This window comes from Balaenoptera ricei, chromosome 12 (assembly GCF_028023285.1).
Source record: "Balaenoptera ricei isolate mBalRic1 chromosome 12, mBalRic1.hap2, whole genome shotgun sequence".
Lineage (NCBI taxonomy): Eukaryota > Metazoa > Chordata > Mammalia > Artiodactyla > Balaenopteridae > Balaenoptera > Balaenoptera ricei.
The window spans coordinates 8734017-8754024 of NC_082650.1; the positions used below are offsets into that span (position 1 = coordinate 8734017).

The 20008-nt window shown below is 38.9% G+C and overlaps 1 protein-coding gene across 1 annotated transcript; it reads left to right on the top strand.

Annotated features, from left to right (window-relative positions):
- The first annotated feature begins 226 nt into the window (after positions 1–226).
- Positions 227–19278, top strand: RSPH3 (radial spoke head 3). The gene is made up of 9 exons (XM_059942071.1): positions 227–293; positions 370–1048; positions 5350–5437; positions 10977–11118; positions 12680–12825; positions 14162–14365; positions 15946–16108; positions 18284–18370; positions 18785–19278. The coding sequence occupies exons 1-9, from the start codon at positions 227–229 to the stop codon at positions 19096–19098; spliced, it is 1890 nt and encodes a 629-aa protein (XP_059798054.1). The 3' UTR covers positions 19099–19278.
- The last annotated feature ends 730 nt before the right edge of the window (positions 19279–20008 follow it).

Consider the following 20008-nt stretch of genomic DNA (forward strand, 5'->3'; position numbering starts at 1 on the left):
CACAAACCAATATTTTTACATTGCCAATACTAAAACCAATCCATTTGCGTTTCTAAGGGCAGACCCACCCCATGATGCTTCATTCTTCAGGGCAAAGGGGGCCTAAAAGACCCAAGGCGCCCACCCTTTCCCAAAATGAGACGCCCGTGGGGCAGGCCTTCACGCTCCGTGCGCCCGAGGGTCCCTGAAGGACTAGCAACAGAGCGCTAAGCGGAGAAGGCGGAAAATGCAGACCAGCTGCGGAGGACGGCGGCAGGCGGCCCCTGGGGCGGCAGAGGTGGCGGAGCTGGGAGGCACCAGGGAAGCCCTGGCCCGGCCCTGGCACGTAACAGAGCCAGGAGCCCGGGTGCCACGCGTGTGCGATCGTAGGTGGACAGCCCGGAGTAGAGGCGCGGCGTCAGTGCCGGGAGAAGCAGCCGAGGGCGGATCCCAAGGAACGAGGCCTGGGAGAACGGCGCCAACACAGGCCCCGCAAAGCCACACTCAAAAGTGGGGCCGGGGACCGCCGCCGTCTTCCTCAGGCCTCCGCGGGGGCCGCCATGTCCGCCTCTTTCACGCGCAGGCGCATCTATAAGGAAGGCTTGGGTGGGCGGAGTCAAGAGCCGGAAGTTCCCCGGCGCACCGGCCTTCCCCCGAAACCGGCCAGCAGGAACTTCTCTGAGGTCCCGCTTCCAGCCGGAACGCTGGGTTGCTGGGCAACCGGTGCGGGTGGCGCCGGCGGGCTCAGTGCTGCACCGAGTAAGCCGAGCGTAGCTTCCACCTCCTGCCCTGGCAACTTCCCGTCCCGCCCTCTTCCCTTCTTGCCGCCTCTCATTGCGTCGCGGAATCCCTGCCCTTGGCACTACGTGCACCTCTCCGGCTCCTACGACACTTTCGTGCCCACCTGCTTCGAAGCCAAGCTTCACCGAAAGCGAAGCGGTCCGACCCTGGGCGTGGCCTGTACGTTGACGGACCGCGCCTCCCCGGCCATGGCCACCTACACCTACACCAGCCAGCCCCGGGCCCTGCCTTGTCAGCGCCGCCGTTACCGGGACGACCAGATGCAGCCGTGAGTGAGCCAACCAACCCCTCTGTGGTCTCCACCCGCCCCCCCAACCCCGTCCCGGGGCCGCGGGATCCTGGCCCCTTCGCCCTGGCAAAACCTGCCTATGCTGCTTTCCTTTCTCTACACTCTGCGAAATATAAAATTTCCTCCTCTAAAGAACTCTCCCGTGGTGTGGAGGACTGAAGCACGAAGGCATTAGTTAACTCTTACTGATGATGATGCTGGCATGATTAATAACATGTGGACGGAACCGACTTATTTCACTAAGTTTTAGTCAAGTGATGTTTATTGTTGGCCGACTATGTGCCATGCAAGCACCTTCTAGGGGCACTTACAGACATTTTCTTACGTAGTCCCCAGTGCTGTGAATTTGGTTCTATAACTCCATTATGAAAATGAAGAAACTGAGGTAAAAAGGGGTCACAATAGCGTGTCCAAAATGGGAGCCAACTAAAGCTGTTTCACAGCAGTCTTCGGGCAGGAATCAGGTTATCCTAACATGCTGGACCCCAAATTGTACTTTTACATTCATCAGTATTTGCAAATATTCAAATATCCATATTTGGAAAGGGCATTAAATGTTATGGTTCTCTTAAAGTTCTTGCCGTAAGCCTCAAATTTTGGAATCAGCAGAACTTTCCAAGAATGCATGCTCCATGCAAACAGGAACCTTTGTGACTTTTGTTCACTTAAGACTGTGCCTGACACATAGCACTCAACACAAATTGTTGAATTAATGACAACAGGAGCAGTGTAGCTCTTGATGCTTATTTCAAACAGAGTCTAAATTCATGATTATCTTATTCTGACAGTAAAGACTTCTTTTATAAGAAATGTCTACCACTTTAAGAAAACCAAAACAAGAAAATTTAAATTTAAATTATTTATATTATAAAAGGATTCAATTTTAAAAGGGACTCCTTTGAGAAATACTTCCTGGTGCCTTTAAGTGGTTGCTTACAAATCCTTCCTATTAAATCACACCAACAGATGAAATAAGAATCAATGGTGGTTCAGTAGGAACAATTTCTTTTTTCTATAGAGTTAGTTGATTGGTATATTCAATCTGTTGATTCAAGCCTTTGACAGGAGTTCTTTTATATTATGTCTTTGATTTTTCAGTTTAAAATTATCCTTATTGGTGATTTTCCATTTATAAAAGTAATATATGCTTGTTGAAGCAAATGAAAAATACAAAATAAAGGGGAATAAAGGCAGAGTTAATTATCTCCCACTGACCTCTACTCCCACTTCCTTGTTGTAACCAAATTTAACAATCTTGGGCTTCTCTGGTGGCGCAGTGGTTAAGAATCCGCCTGCCAATGCAGGGGACACGGGTTCGAGCCCTGGCCCGGGAAGATCCCACATGCCGCAGAGCAACTAAGCCTGTGCGCCACAACTACTGAGCCTGAGCTCTAGAGCCCGTGAGCCACAACTACTGAGCCCACACACCACAACTACTGAAGCCTGCGCGCCTAGAGCCCGTGCTCCACAGCAAGAGAAGCCACTGCAATGAGAAGCCTGTGCACCACAACGAAGAGTAGCCCCTGCTCGCCACAACTAGAGAAAGCCCGTGCACAGCAAAGAAGACCCAATGCAGCCAAAATAAATAAATAAAATAAATAAATTTTTTAAAAAGTCTTTTATTATTCTTTCACGCCTCCTTGCTTGTTCACACATACAGGAGCATATGCACATATGTATAGAAGGTTTATTTCCAAAGTAGAATCATACTACACGTATTAATCTGCAGTTGGCTCCCCCCCATTTTATAAGCTCTAATTCCTTTTTTCCCTAATTTCTTTAATCTTTTAATAATTATCCTATCACTCATGCCTGTGGGTTTTCTTAGTACAGCCTTATTCCCCAGCCCCTTCCCCTGCAAACCTACTCTCCCTCTCCTGCCCCCAAACCATGTTAATGACTTTGAATACTTTTGTACTTTTCTCCAGGCTCACATGTTTATGTACACATGTATAAATATATACATACAGATACACATCTACAAGGGCTTTACTTCATAGCAAAGGTAACATACACAATTCTCAACATCTTCCTTCGCTCACTTAATTCTTTGTGGAAATTCCTCCAATTATTCTTAATAGCAGCATGATATCCCTGATACCATATGTTATTAAAATTTTCCACTATTGATAGATATTCAGTTCACTTCAAGTTTTTACCACAAAGAAGGAAGTTTCAGTAAACAGCCTTATGTACTGGCTTTTTTATATCTATGAGGCAGATTCCCAGGATGAGATTGTTAAGTCATGTGTTTTTTTAATACAGACAAATGGAACAAAGTATCTTTCCTCCAGAAATGTTTAAACGTATCCTTTTTCCCACATCCTCTCCAGCAGTAGGTGTTATGGATTTTTTTTCTTTCTGTCTTTGATATCATAAAAAAAACAAAATTTATCCTCACTATCACTTTTAATTAGCACTAGGAGGCTTTAATCAAGTAAGCATTATGTTTGGATTTTTCCATTCTGAAAGATCACTGGCTACAGTGGATAGAAATGTTGGAAAGAAATGTTGTTCCACACAGTTAAGAGACTAAGAGACTTCTGCAACAGTCCCAGTAAACGATAGTGGTGGCAGTGAGCAGTGGGTGGATGCCAGAAAGATTTGGGGGGTAGAATCAATAGGATTTGCTGGTTGTAGAAAATGGGGAAGAGGGAAGAGTCATGGATGGCTCCCAGGCTTCTAAACCAATTGGGTGGTTAGTACCATTTAATGAAATAGAGAACACTACAGAAGTAACAAGTTGGAGTGGGAAAATGATAATTAGTTCAATTTTGAGGTTGCTTTTGAGACATTTGAGTGAGATGTCATCAGGCATGTCAACTGGCTGTACAGTCTAGAGCTCAGAAGAGAGTTCTGAGCTAAAGATAAAATTGGAAGTTTTAGGTATATGGACATTAAGTGAAGCCTTGAGAGTGGATGAGGTCAACTCAGGACAAGAGAAGCCTGAATCATGAGGAAATTCTCCAGTGGGGGGAACTAACAAACACCTGGCTGAGAAAGGAGTCAGAAAAAGCAGAAGAGCATTCAGAATAATATGGTGGTATCAGGGAGGCCTGGGATGGAGAGTACTTCAGCGGGGAAGTGGCCGGCTGAGCCGAACACTGTCCAGAGGTCAAGTAAGATGAGCAGTGAAGCATGTCTGGGTTTTAAGTAATATGATGTCAGGCTATCCAGTAGTGGTTTCAATATGTGATAAACAAGCAATTTACTACCCCTAACAGAATCATTTCTGAGAGAGTACTGTTATTGGTATAGGTCGCTATTTGGTTTCATAGCCACAAATGGCATATCGTTTAAAGAACTTCAAATGAAAATATCAGCTGTGTATTTTTCACTATTGATCATTCTGACCTCTGAAATTTAAATTTTATTAATATTTAAAACAATATTTTAAAATATCTTTGAGGTTAAAGAACAATAAGAAATTTAACTTATTTTTTAAGCCTGATTCTATTAATGTAACTTTTCAATTCTGGAATCAAAATTTATTCAGTCCTTTAGAGCAAGCCCCATTTCACCTGGGCTCTTTTCAGGTTTGTTAAGTAGTCTAACAGATTTACATCCTAAATCTAGCTCCACCTCTCACTAGCTAGGTAACCTCGGTCAGATTCCTTTCTGGGTCTACTTCCCCTTCAGTCAAATGGCAACCATCATTCCCAGCTTGAAGCTTATTGTGAGCAATAAATAATACCTGTGAAGTGCCTGGCTTTATAATAAACATTCCATAAATGGCAGCCATTTGTCTCCTTATTTTATGGACTGTGCTAAAAAAAAAAATCAATTAAAATATTTTCATCTTAAAATATTTTCATTTCTAAATCCTATTAAAAATGAGTTGACTTCAGACAGAGGAAGACAAATATGACATCACTTATATGTGGAATCTAAAGAAGTGATACAATTGAACTTATTAACAAAACAGAAATAGACTCACAGACATAGAAAACAAACTTATGATTACCAAAGGGGAAAGGGGGGAGAGAAATAAATTGGGAATTTGGGGTTAACAAATACACATTACTATATATAAAATAGATAAACAACAAGGACCTACTATATAGCACAGGGAACTACATTCAATATCTTGTAATACCTTATAATGGAAAAGAATCTGAAAATATATATATATATATATATGTATAATTGAATCACTTTGCTGTACACCTGAAACTAACACAACACTGTAAATCAAGTATACTTCAATTTTAAAAAATGAATTGACTTCATAGATACCAATACTCTATAACAGTGATTATTTAGAATTTGCTTTTTTACAGAGCTGAAGAACCTATGCGTTACGGAAACATAATGTATGACAGAAGGGTGATCCGAGGCAACACTTATGCTCTGCAGACAGTACCACTGGTAAGTATAATTTGAATAGTCTAACACAGAGCGTTCCAAACTACCTGTGGTGAAGGACCAATTTTTGTTTCTTTTAATTTCTAATCTGTTATAGACTAACACATTTATGAAATAAAATAAAGATGAATTGCTAGAAAAATGAAATGAAAAAAAAAAAAAGACATGCAAAATACAAGCCAGATAGTGGTTGCCAGGGATGGGGGAATAGGGAGTCGTTATTTAATGGGTACGGAGTTTCAGTTTTACAAGATGAAAAGAGTTCTGGAGATGGGTGGTGGTGATGGTTGCACAATGTGAATGTAGTTAATGTCACTGAACTGTGCACTTAAAAATGGTTAAGATGGTAAATTTTATGTTATGTGTATTTTACCACAATTAAAAGTATTTTAAAAAATACAAGCCCCAATTTTTTACTAGGTTAATAGAACTGTGGAGAACTATTCTAAAAGTTTCCAAATGTTTACTCTCAATTTCTGTAATTAAATTGTTATAGACCAGTTCAAGTAGCTCACAGACAACACGAGTCTGAGGACCACACTTTCAGTAACACTGGTCTAATATATTTAGGTTTGTTTAAATTATCTCATGCTCCAATACTGTTATCATTATTTAATCAAAAAGTCTGAATTATGCTTCTTTTCTTTAGTTCACTCAACAAATATTTATTGAGTTTTAAGTCCTGTGCTGGGTACGTAGGATACAGAGATGAGTAAGATGTAGTGTGATATTAAGAATGATTTCTTGGGGATTGACATATATGCACTAATATGTATAAAATAGATAACTAATAAGAACCTGCTGTATTAAAAAAATTCAATTTAATTTAAAAAGAAGAATGATTTCTTGGCACAGAAATGAAATATAGTTAACTTGTAAACACTATTTGACATATAAATGCCTACCACCACATGGGATGTATGGGATGTTAGACATTCTGAATCAGCATATATCAAAATCACCTAGAAAACTCAAAAATATATATGCTTCAGCATACCATGCATCTACTGCATTAGAACCTCCAAAAGTTGGACACAGGGGTATGTAGTATTAATAAACTTCCCTGGGCAATTCTGGTACAGCCAGTTCAGGGGCCAGCATTTAGAAACAATAGCTCAAATATGTGATATAGACATGTTTCAGCATTTTCTTGTGGCAGTAGCAATGAATACTGCCAGACCTCGAACAAGAGTAGAATGGGGAATCACTGCTTTTTTAGTCCTTTTTTAAAAAATTAATATTATGATGATTTGGTACATTTTTTTTTAGTTCTTTAGTCAGTTCATCAACACCTCACTTTAAAAGTATACTCAGACTTCCAGTTCCAGACAAGTAGGAATTCACCAATTCCTTCCAATTCTTCCTCTTACAACTAAAAAACCCTGGATGTAGCACCACAAACAAACATAGGAAGATTCTGAAAGGTGGAAAGAAGAAAGTGGACTGGCTAGGGACCTCTGGACTTGAACAACATGGCAATGAGTCCATGGGTTTTCTTTTTGCCTCTCACATATCCCAGAGTGCCAGAGAAGCCTGCAACCTGCAACCATGAACACCCTGGAACCTGGCACACCCTAAGAAAAGCCCGCTCCCTCTGTCCAAAGATAGAGGGTGGCCTCGTGGAACAGGAACCTTCTTACCATAGTACCCCTCCTCCAGCCACACACCAATGGGTAAACCGCCCTGCCTCTCCGCATGGCCATTGGTGAGGCTAAGGTGGAGAGCTGGACCTTGATCTCCACGTGACAGCAACAATACGAACCAGTCCTCTGATTCATCCATGGAGTTGGTGTCAACAAGGGCAGAGCAGGAAGCTGAAGTGCCACCCTCACCCAGGGGCAGTGAGGTGGTAAGAGATGGTATAAATGGATCTCCTACTTTTTCTGGGGTGGCATCAGCCGAGCCAGGAGGGAGCTGAATTTTCAACCCTCCCTGACAGCAACAAGGAGGGACAAGGTAGTAAGAGGCAGTGCTAGCCAGAACTCAACTCGCCTACACTCCAACACTCGTGTCAGCGGAGCATGGCAAGGAGTTGAGTTATCACCCCCGCCTGGCACCAGTGAGGTGATACAGGTTGGCACCCTGCTTTCACTTCGTGGTGGTAAACTTCCCTCTCCACTCACACCTGTGCACTAAAACAAAAGGGGTGATTTCCTGCTAAAACGATTAAGACCCATAGTCTCACAACATAATACCCAAAATGTCCAGAATACAATTTAAAAATCACTCAATTGTACCAAGAACCAGGACAGTCACAACTTGAATGAGAAAAATCAATCAAGAGATGACAACACCAAGATGACTCAGATGTAGGAGTAACCTGACAAGACTTTTAAAGCAGTCATCATAAAATTACTTCAATAAAAAAGGAACAATTATGAACTTTCTTGAAACAAATGGAAAAAAATAGAAAATCTTTGCAAAGAAATAGACAATATTAAAATGAACCAAATGGAAAATACAGAACTGAAAAATACAATAACCAAAATAAAAACCTCTCAGATGGACTTATTGGAGATGACATAGGAAACAATCAGTGAATACAGAAACAAATCAGTGGAATTACCTGGTTTGAAGAACAGGTAGAAAATAGACCCCTGCCCCCAAAAAAGCCTCAGAGATCTGAGGAGCAATAACAAAATATCTAAATTCATGTTATAAAATATCTAAATTCAGTCCCAGGAAAGGAGAAAAAGTATGGGATTTGAAAAAATACTCAAAGAAATAGTGCCTGAAAATTCCACAAGTTTGACAAAAGGCATAAACCTACAAATTTTCACCAAGACACATCAAAATCAAACTTCCAAAAGCAAAAAACAAAACAAGTCTTGAAACCAAGATTAGGGAAATACAAATTAGGGAAATACAAATTAAAACCACAATGATGTAACTACACACCTGTTAGAAAAGCTAAAATTTTAAAATAATAGTAAGAAGAAGTGCTTGTGAGGACGTAGAGCAACTGGAACTCTGGTAGACTGCAGTTTGAAATGTAAAATGGTACATTGACCCTAGAAAATTGTTAAGTGGCTGCTTATAAAAACTAACAAGCACCTACCGTTCAAGTCCACAATTGAACTCTTAGACATTTATCCCAGAGAAATAGGAACATATGTTCACATATTAACTTGTTCACAAATGAACATTGATAGCAGCTTTATTCATAATAGCCAAAAAACTGAAAAAACCCAAGTGTCTTTCAGTAGGTAAATGGTTAAACAAACCTGGTACGTCCATGCAATCAAGTACTACTAACAAAAAGCCATGAGGGCTTCCCTGGTGGTGCAGTGGTTAAGAATCTGCCTGCCAATGCAGGGGACACAGGTTCAAGCCGTGGTCTGGGAAGATCCCACATGCCGCGGAGCAACTAAGCCCGTGCACCACAACTACTGAGCCTGCACTCTAGAGCCTGTGAGCCACAACTACTGAGCCCATGTGCTGCAACTACCGAAGCCCATGCGCCTAGAGCCCGTGCTCCGCAACAAGAGAAGCCACTGCAATGAGGAGCCTGCGCACCGCAACGAAGAGTAGCCCCCGCTCGCAGCAACTAGAGGAAGCCAGTGTGCAACAGCGAAGACCCAACCCAGCCAAAAATAAATAAATTAAATACATAAATTTAAAAAAAAAGGAATGAACTATTGATACATGTAACAACCTGGGTGGACCTCAAGGACATTACGCTTAGTGAAAAAAAGGCAATCTCAAAAGGTTACATTCTGAATGATTCCTTGTATATAACATTATTAAAAAGACAAAATCTAGAGATGGAGAACAGAATTGAAGGTGGAACTTGGAGAAATATAAAGGAGGCTCCTTTGGGGCAATGAGTTAGGTCTCTATCTTTATTGTGGTAGTGGTTACACAAATCTATATATAAAATCACATAGAACAGTATACACAGACACAAATCAATGCATGTAAAAATTGTGAAAACCCAGTAAGATCTGTTAATATCTTACATGTTAATTTCCTGATTTTGATATTTTGTTATAATTGTATAAAATGTCACCATTGAAAGAAGCTGGGTGAAGCATACACAGGATGCTATATATAGTTTTTGCAAATTTCTGTGAATTTTTCAAAGTAAAACTTTTTTAAAAAGAGATTATAACTAGATTTGAAACAGTTAAGTTAGGCAATGCATTTCTAAAATGAACTTGTTGTATTTCTGTTACCCTAAATCTTTCAAGGCTGACATTTATAATTCTATTACATTAAAAAAATAGAAATAAATCAAGCATGATATTTATAATAATGTAGAATATACACATTATACAAACGAAAAGTCCTCCATTGAATAATCCCAAAATGATATTAGTAATTGTATTAGAAAAACAAAACTGTAGGTGATATTTCTTTCTTTTTGGTAAAGATATTTGGTAAAGATATTTCTTTCTTTTTGGTGGTTATTTTATAATAAAAGGAAGTGATAACTATGTAGGGGAAGAGCTAGTCTATGACAGGTATTGTTAGACTTGTTAGACTTGTTACCTTATCACCTGATTTGTTCCTTATAATCTAAAACTTAACAGACATTATTCCCATTGTACAGATGAGAAGACTGAATATCTGAAAATGTGGGTTAATAGTCCAAGCTTTACTAATCCTAGTAATTAATAAATTAAGGAGTTGGAATTTGAGCTTCAGGGCCAATGCTCTTCTTTCCACTATATAATGTGAATATGGGGAAAATTTACAATAGGTAGTGTTAAGTTAGGAAAACAGTATAAAATGTATGGTATCATCACAACTTAAAAAAAACTGTATGCATTTAAATAGCAATAGCCATTGTATTAGGAAGATGGGATTATAGGTAATTTTCTTTTTTCTTTTTAAAAAAACTACAATTTCATTTCAATTAAAATGTTTTTAGAAGTCTAATTTTAAATATTAAAAATTTTCATGTAAAGTACTTTCATATTTCTCCTTTTCTTTTCATATTTACCTTGAGATAAGACAAGTTAGCTATAGAGAAGGACTACAAAATTAGATATGGATACAAAATCAAGGACTGCCACATATTGCAGAACTACTGTGAATAATTATACTTTTAATCCCTGAGTCAGCTATTATTTTGTGCACTTGGACAGGCTTCGTTTGGACTGAGGCTATTTTCTTTGTGAGCTAATAAATTTTTTAAGGAAATTCTGTCCATGAAATCAGATTTTTAAAAAATTCGAGTGCTTTTCAATTTCTTAACTATACATTAAAATTTACTGTGACTGAATGGTTATATCAGTTTACTAGGCACCAGAGGAGTTCATGGTAAAAATCCTTGAATGAGGAAAAACAATTTGTTAGATGGGATTCTGCACGCATTTTAATTAACAGTCATAAATTGAAGTTACTTTATATGTTTTGTCAGATACCTTTGTAATTACCAGACAAAGTTCAAATAAATTTTTAATCATCAAGTCACTGATAATCAGGAGGCATTCTATGACAGATGCTTTTATACCATCCAGGAATCACTTTTGGAACAGCAGTCCTATATGTTTTGAAAAATATTTTCTAAATTTTAGAAGCCTTTTCTGTCACTCAGCCTGGGCAGCCCGATCTTGCAGAGATTCAGAGACAGCAGCAGGCTAAGAGGAGAGCTCTTGCCAAAAAACGAGCCCAAGAACAGCTCAGACCACGAACGCCCGAACCCGTGGAAGGCAGAAAGCATGTAGATGTGCAGACAGGTATGTGGGCCCGCCATTGGCATGGTGGCTCCTGGGTGTGCTTGGTTTTCTAAGTCAGTTCATTTTATGTGGCCTTTATATTATTTATGTATCTGTTATGCTGTCCAGTACTTCCCCAGTCACATGGTGGGAGAAGTTCCTTCATTAAACAAACTCATAGACTATATATTATTATTATATTGGGTATGGCTGAAAGTATGAGATGGGGTTTTTGAAAAAAGAATTTAATGACCAAGTTAAGTTCTCTCTTAGCCCTTTTCACATATTCTATTCTCAAACTGGCATTATTTCTTACTTTTTATAGCCCAACATGAATCAGTGTTGGACCAACAGGAGAGGACAGCAATCTAGTTTTATTTTGGTGTTTGTCTTTTGAGGGGCGTAAACCCATTTAGATCTGAGTTCCCCACCTCTCTCACCATGGCCTCTTCTTGTCTCTCCTTTTGTTCTCCATTCGCTTTGCATACTCCCCAGGGCCATGCGGGCTCTCCTAGGCTAGTGCCAGGCTTTTCCTGCTTGTTTGACTGTTGTCAGCTGTGGAGGCTTACCTAGACCTATAGGGTCTAGCTGTGTTGTTGACAGAATCTTGATAGTCAAACAATACTTGGTGTTCTCCTTGGACCAGTGTAACTACTCGGGATTCACCTTGCACCCTGCCAAGATGGTGAGTGGATTCATCTGAGGTATTTCCGGATAATAAGGATGAAAGGAAGAGGACCATTCCGTGTTTTTTCCCTACGTTGAGGCCAAGTCTAGAATGAGTATATGTCTGTGATTAGCCAACATAGTTGTAATTCTGAGAGAGCTAAATTTTAGTGTTTATTTATACCATCAGAATATTAAGTGATGGAATAGCAGCTACTTTTTGCTGAGTATTTCTTATATCTCAGAGACTATACCAGGTCCTTTTCCTATGTATCTCCTTTATTAGAAAGAAGACTCCATGTGACTGATAATTATGATCCCTTTTACACATAAAGAAACAGGCCCGAAGAGGATGTAATTTGGCTAGTTTCTGTGTTCAACATCTGACTCCGGTTCTCATGTTCTTTGCATGATACCATACTGCCCTTGCCTCATATAAATTATTCCTAAGGTGAAATTTGGTTTCATATGTCTGTTTATAATATGTAGGCTAGAGGGAACATCAAGTAACACAGTGACATGGTGCATAGTTTTTTTTAATATCCAGGAATTTTCAAATCTTTATAAGTTGGCTATCTTAGGACTCGTTAAATAAATGGATTGTTAACTTTGCATCCTGTGTTATACTTTGTGTCATATATACATCTATGGTTTCATGCTCTTCTTTAGTTCTGTTTTCAAATACAAAGCTCAGTGCTTTCTCAACATTTAATTAATGTTCTAGCCTGAGTGACTCTATAGTCTTCCAAATATCATAAAAACGCTTAGTACACTATGTGAATTGAACCCCACATTTGAGTACTTTTATTCCAAGACTTGTTTTCTGATCCATTCAATTCTATTTTGAAGGGACTGTAGTTTCAAATACTTGAAATTGACCAGAATTTCTAACTCAATGTATATGGTGTTCTCTTAGAATTATACCTTGAAGAAATTGCTGACCGCATAATAGAAGTTGATATGGAATGCCAAACAGATGCATTTTTGGACAAACCACCAACACCGCTCTTTATTCCTGCCAAAACTGGCAAAGATATGGCCACCCAAATTCTAGAAGGAGAGGTATAGTACATTATTGGACTTCCCTCTATCTTCTTTATAAATAGTTAAAGTTAGGTTTAGTTAAAAGCTTAACATGAATACAAACCACTTCACAGTCAAGAAGATTCTATTTACTGCATTTCTTTCCAAATTTATCTATAATAGTTTTATCCTGAGCTACCCAGAAATGTTTTTATTTATTTATTTTTTTAACGTCTTTATTAGAGTATAATTGCTTTACAATGGTGTGTCAGTTTCTGCTTTATAACAAAGTGAATCAGTTATACATATGTCCCCATATCTCTTCCCTCTTGCATCTCCCTCCCTCCCACCCTCCCTATCCCACCCCTCTAGGTGGTCACAAAGCACAGAGCTGATCTCCCTGTGCTATGCGGCTGCTTCCCACTAGCTATCTATTTTACGTTTGGTAGTGTATATATGTCCATGCCACTCTCTCACTTTGTCACAGCTTACCCTTCCCCATCCCCGTGTCCTCCAGTCCATTCTCTAGTAGGTCTGCATGTTTTTAAATACCATGATCTCATTTTCCCTCTTTGCTGTTCAGAAATAAAGATTTGTATAAATGTTTTTAGAATATTTACATATTTAATTTTTGTGTGTTTGCATACTTGCTTAATGTATGAATATAAGGTAGATTTGTACCAAATAAAGAAAAATAATATCTCTGGTATAAAAAGTTCCACTGTTAGTTCCTTGTAGATTATATAAATGTTATGAGGATAATCTATGGTAGGAAAATAATCCTAAAATAATTACATTTTCATATCAGTGTGGAATACATAGATAGGCCAGTTTATGAAATTGAAGAAGAGAAGGCAATCCTTATGTACATAATGACTTCAGTGAGATTTAAGATTCGAAGGAACTTGAAAGTACTGTCATTGAAATTGGGAAATAAAGTAAGTTTTCATAATCTACATAGAAGGGTATATTTGCCTCGAAATCCTAGAGATGAATCACCATAATATCCATTATTCTTCAAACCGTTATCAAAACAACCAGTAAAAATTGAGCAGAAAAGGCAGAGAATAAGAAAGACGGATATTTCCCTTGGGTTTCAGAGTTTGATCTGAAAATTGTTGAGTATCGAGGTTCATTCTGATGATTGCATAGGTCTTTTTATAACTTTGACTCAATCAGTTTTTGCTTGTAAACAGCCTGTGTGCCCTTCAGGCTATTTTGAGGATTAGAAACCATAAATAAAACACCAGCACGGTGTCTGGCACACAGAAGACAATAAATAGTATACTGTTCTTGCTACTCTTCTGGATATTTTTTCACTGAGCCTTTGGTTCATGATTACTATTTTAAACTTGCTTTGTTTTGTGTGTTTAAGCTCTTTGACTTTGATCTTGAAGTTAAGCCAATGTTAGAAGTTTTGGTGGGAAAGACCATCGAGCAGTCTCTTCTGGAAGTAATGGAAGAAGAAGAGTTGGCAAACCTGCGGGCCAGTCAGCGCGCACATGAGGAGTTACGCAATGTCGAGCTCGCGGAAGTTCAGCGACTTGAAGAGCGAGAGAGACGACACCGAGAGGAAAAAGTATAGAATTTTAGTTTCTCTCTTAGGTTTTGATTATTTAATAGACTACGTTCAAAATCACATGTAGTATGAACAGAGCTAAAGATCTTTGCAAACATATAGAAAAGACCTGTAGTAATTGTTGCTCAGGTCTCTCCTGTAGATCACAGATCTTTCCTGGACTGAATTACGTTTTTAAATTCCAGTTTACATAAATGTACCTACATAGAGTTCCCAAAGTTCCTAAATGTAACCAATTTAAATTACATAGGTTCCAGTGAAAGGCACTCTTAAGTATCAAGAGTGCTAGAGAAAGAAAGAATGTCGATTTGCCCCAAGTCAGTGGCAGAGAAGGTGGCAGGAAAAAGTGGAGTATCTTTGGGTAGGTGGGTGGTAAGAAGCAGAGGATCTGCCTAGAATTCTGGATCTTCTTCTCTGTGGTGAGCCCTGCTCCACATCTGTAGAGTCTACTACTTGGGTCTTTATAGAATATTTATACTTGGGTCTTTATAGAATATTTCTCTAGATTATAGGTTTTTAGAACCTTTAATAAGAAAAGTTTTAGAATCCAATTTTTAAAATATGCCAGAAACCTCTAGTTAGGAAGCACGAGGCTCAGTAATCTTCAGATAAGAGTCTGTCTGGGGCTGGCAATAACTGTCACCCTGTGGTAAACACTGGCTGGATAAATGATAAAAGAGTTCCCAAACACCTGAAAGGGCTCAAAGAGTCTAGCTTACCACACAGAATAGCTTAGTTGTCGGGACATTCTACTCAAAATCTAGTCAAACGGACTTTCAGTTCTCCTCCAAAGTGAATAATTAATTGTGTAAAGAGCATGGGGCTGATGGTAAAGATTGTGCAAATGCACGATTATTTGTTCACAATTATAAAATGAACACTGACAGAATTAGCTTTGTTGAAATAATTGGTGAAGCCTTTATAAAAAAATAGTTAAATTTGTTTATTTACTGTTAGGAAATATATTATAAAAAATGAAGTCTACAAATCATCTAGATTTATATTTGCTTAAACTTTGAAAATAGATTTAATTAGAAAATATATTAATGTTCCCACTTGTACACAGGAGTAGAGAATAGTTCATTAGCTTCACAGATTTCATAGGAGCTACAAGAAGCAACAACAACAAAAAGAGGTTTTATAATTTTCTGAACTTTATGAACTCAAAGAATCATTACAAATGAGATAATTTATTGGCCCAAGTTTTTTAATCAAAAATGTCTAAGCAACTGTAATTTTCATATCAGCAATACTTTATAATACTAATTAAAAATACATATAACTATTATTATTCTTTGGTGTCAGCCATACAGTCAAACACGTATATCTTGAAGTTATTTTACTTGAAAATGGATCAGGAAATGAATTTTACCTTAAGCTTCATCTCCTCTGAATTTAGTACCTACCTAGTTGTTGAAATTCATTAAAATCTTGATGAAAAACATGAACTGGTAATAGACACCTTGCTGTTCATTTTTGGATACAAATATAAGTCCAAATTCTTCCGCTCACTAGAGTCAGTATTTGGGGAAGACGTAATAGCTGAATAACCACCTGTGGTGGCGTTTTTCTCTGGGCAGGAGCGTCGTAAGCAACAGCAGTGGCAAGTGGTTCACAAGCATAACGAGACTGCACAGAAAATCGCCGCCCAAGCGTTTGCACAGCGTTACCTGGCCGACCTTCTCCCTTCTGTTTTCAGCAGCCTCAGGGATGGTGGCTACTTTTATGATCCTGTTGAAAGAGGTCTGTGGAGGTCTTTGTTAAATTAACTGTCACAATAAGCATCCTCTTCATGGTTCAGATTTATCGCGTGCCCATTTTTAGTTTGAATTGGAATCTTTCTATCTCTGAAACAAATTTTAAAATCAATTATAGTTGTTTTAAGAAAGAACTTTTACTAGTAAGAGGTGCATTATAAAGATCTTGATTTTAGGATGTTTACTTTCATTGAGAAACAACATTGGATAGTAGAAAGAAATATGGACTTGATGTCAAAAACTTGAGCTTGAATCCCAGTTTATCATTAACTAGCTCTATGACCTTCAGTCTGCTCCTGTGTGACACGAGGATTATTTAGGAGCTAAATGTCATAATGTAAATAAAACTTAAACGCAGACTTTTTTCACCCAGTACGTACTGCAGTACGGTCCGTGGTTGGTTGAAGCCGCAGATGCAGACCGGCAGATACAGAGGTCTGCCTGTGAAGTTATACGCAGATGTTTGGCTGTGCCTGCGGTCAGCAGCCCCAGCCGCCATGTCCTCCAGGGGTCAGTTGTATATGTAATCTATATGTGTAAGTAGTTGTCGCTAAGTTTTTCTCAGTAGACTTCCTATTCCAATCAAAATCTCTTTGGGGACAGCTAGTGAGGTTATGTAATGAGGTGTTTATACTATCCCAGGCACTGTATTAAGTGTTGGAGGCTTCAACAACAACCAAACCAACCTGATCTCGGCCTTGATAGAACCCGTACCTGTTAGCCATCTCCCAGCATCCCCTCACAGCCACTCTCCTCAGCTTAGCATGGCCAAACGGAGGGGAAAAATTGGCACTTTCTCACTGCCGCCCTCCTTCCTCGGGTTCAAAAGCACTTACATCCATGTTGCTTTGTACGCAGGTCCTATTTCAAATGGCTAATACTGTCTGAGGGCAGATATTCGCAATGTCAGTTTTCACCGATGACGCACTCAATTCAATACATAAGGGTCAGGTTACAGACAAATATTATTAGTTTACATTTCTATTGTACTTTGCAATTTTTGTCGTGTTTTTCACACGTGATACCATTTGGCGCGCCCGAAAGGGCTGTGAGGGAGGGAGTACGGCAGATTAAGTCCCATTTTTCAGAAGTAGAAACTGAAGCTCAGAGAACTTGAATTGCTCTTGGACACTCGGGGGTGCTTAGGCCTGGACTGACTGGGGCTCTGACTCCAGGTCCAGTGCCCTTGCCATGCTGCCAGCTGCCCAGGGTCCAGCTGGGCCTCTTGCTGTTAGTCACAGAGGCCAGCAACCTTTTCTGCATTCATGGGCTGCTGGAAAAGTCAGTTATAGATCATGTAAAAGCTTGCAAAGGAGATTCATGCTTCAGATTAAGACTACTATAGTAGTGAATATATATTCTATCACACTCTCTTTTGTCACCCATTGAAAAATAACAATTAGATGCCTGCCCCCAAAAAAAGCCTTTGATTTTTTTTTTTGGCCATGCCGCACGGCATGTGGGATCGCAGTTCCCCGACCAGGGGTCAAACCTGTGCCCCCTGCAGTGGAAGCGCGGAGTCTTAACCACTGGACCTCCAGAAAAGTCCCCCAAAAAAGCCATTTTAAAACATTAAAATGTATATTGTAAGGGACCATATTTTTTAAAGGCTTACACCATAGAGTAGATTTCCATTTCAGTTTGAACAAATTTATCACTAATGGAAACACCTTGTTTCCGACCCATTTCTACATGGCCTTCTTCTCAGATGCCCTCTGACCCTTACCTCTGAATCTTGATCAGCTTCCGTCAGACCCCAGGCTTCAGCTGGGCTTCAGGTGGAGGTGCCAGCATTGCTCAGTCCTGGCTTTGCATTACATTTGGATTGGAGTTCTGCTCCCAGTTCCACACCCCCTGCTTCCACCCCCCGCCTCCTTGATTCATCTCACGTTGCACCTATAAAGTCAGTTCTAACAGCTTTGACTCCAAGGAAGGCCTCATAGTTCTAAAAATACTATTTCTACTGCAATTGAAAGGAAATAGACCAGAAGATATATAGAGAATGTGGTAACAGCAAAAGTGATGCTGTATGAGTCTATTTGACATTTTATAATAAGAAAACAATATTGATGTATCTGTAACATTAGGGGAAAGCACAGATTCTTCCAATCTATAATGATTCCTAAAAATCACTTAATGAAGTTAACTTTTTAAATTACAGATATTGAGATAGGATTCCTTCCATGGCTAATGAATGAAGTTGACAAAACCATGGAGTGCAGCATGGTTGGAAGAACAGTGGTTGACAGTAAGTTCTTTTATTTTTTATTGAAAAGTCATCTCTGAAATTTTTCAGTAGAAAGAATATATAGAAGAAAAGATATTTTAAAGTTTTGGTTCTTAAATTTTCAGTATATCAATTATATTAACAAAGGTACATATTTTTACCCTCAGTATTAATTTTGGTTCCTTTATAATTTGATCAGAATTAATATCTTCTGTCATTACTTTATAAATTATATTCTGTTAAAACGGGCATTGAATATAATGCATATTTAGTGCATTAAGTGGCACAGAAGGTAAGTATGTTGAGTTTATATAAAAGGTCATGCTACAGGGAAGGGACGAGGGCTGGTGAATATTTTGTACTCATCTGTAAGTCAGCATTATAACTACTAAAATACGGAAAATCACAGTGATTTCTGCACGTATAATTTTTCAGTGTTGATTCGTGAGGTGGTTGAGAAACGACTGAGTCTGTATGAGCGTAAGGAGGACAAGCACTCTTCTCTGAAACCTGAGGATGGGCTCAGTGGTCCTGGAGGAATGAGGGATCCACTGGTGGGCTACGAATCCCAGGATCACGGTGCATCACAGGCACAGAGGCCACTTCCGGACAGAGACTCCCCGCAAAGAACACCGTATGATGCAAGGTATATGGAGAGAGTGTCGTCCCAAGACAGGAAGCTTATGGAAGAAGAGGTTGAGCAAACAGAAATGAGGAAATCCTTCAGGAGTGAAGAACCGTTGCAGTAGAGGGGAGCTTCGGAGCCGTGGAACCCATCAGCAGCCAGTCAGCATCGCGAGCAATCAGGTAATGATGCGCGAGTCCCCTCAGGTTATGCATTAGGTTGTGTTTAGTCAACCTGCCTTCTTGTCTAATGGACTGAGCAAATCAAATACGTTGAAATAATAAAACTAATTTTTAAAATGAAACTTTATTTAATAGTAGACTATTTAGAAGCTATATTATAACTCTAATGAGAATTATGTCTAATTACAAGCTTCCCATTACCAGTATATATAACTAATGAATGTATTTTTCCTTAGTCCTTCCATCGCCACTGTGTAACTAGTATATTTTTACTTACTCTTCCCATTACCACTATATATAGCTAATATATTTTTCCTTAGTTTTGTGGTTTAGTTCTTTTTTTAGTAAGTATGCTATTTAATGCTAGATATCAGTGCTGTCAGCCATTGAGCTTTTCTTCTCTGTAGAAAAACTGTTTAACTTACTCTAACCAAGAATCCCTAAATGTTGGGTAACTGAAAGCTATAGTGCTCTCTCCTTGCAAAGACCAAGAAGTATACCCATATTTGTATAAAATTAAACAGATAGTTATCCCTTCAATCTTCAATATTCAAGTAATGCTCAAGGGATTCTATGAATTAGTAATATGCTCTCATCTATTTTTTCACATTCCTGCTATTAAAAAATTTCAGGCAATGCCAATAAAGCTAAAAGTCCCTCCTCAGAGACGACCACTGTCATCCATCAGGTGTGTACCTTCCAGGCCTTTTTCAAGATAGTTTTATAGATATAGATTTGAACACCTGGAAATATATGGGTTGTATTATTTGCATTTTTCACCTAACAGTATATCTTAGACCTTTCAACATTAGTACATATAAATCTCTTTTTAAAATATGGTAAGATATTGCC

Excerpts from the sequence above, each read along its gene's own strand:
- RSPH3 (XM_059942071.1), top strand. The coding sequence starts at position 227 with ATGCAGACCAGCTGCGGAGGACGGCGGCAGGCGGCCCCTGGGGCGGCA. Across the intron at positions 12,826-14,161 it reads CCCAAATTCTAGAAGGAGAG|CTCTTTGACTTTGATCTTGA; the intron begins GTATAGTACATT and ends TGTGTGTTTAAG. Across the intron at positions 14,366-15,945 it reads GACGACACCGAGAGGAAAAA|GAGCGTCGTAAGCAACAGCA; the intron begins GTATAGAATTTT and ends TTCTCTGGGCAG.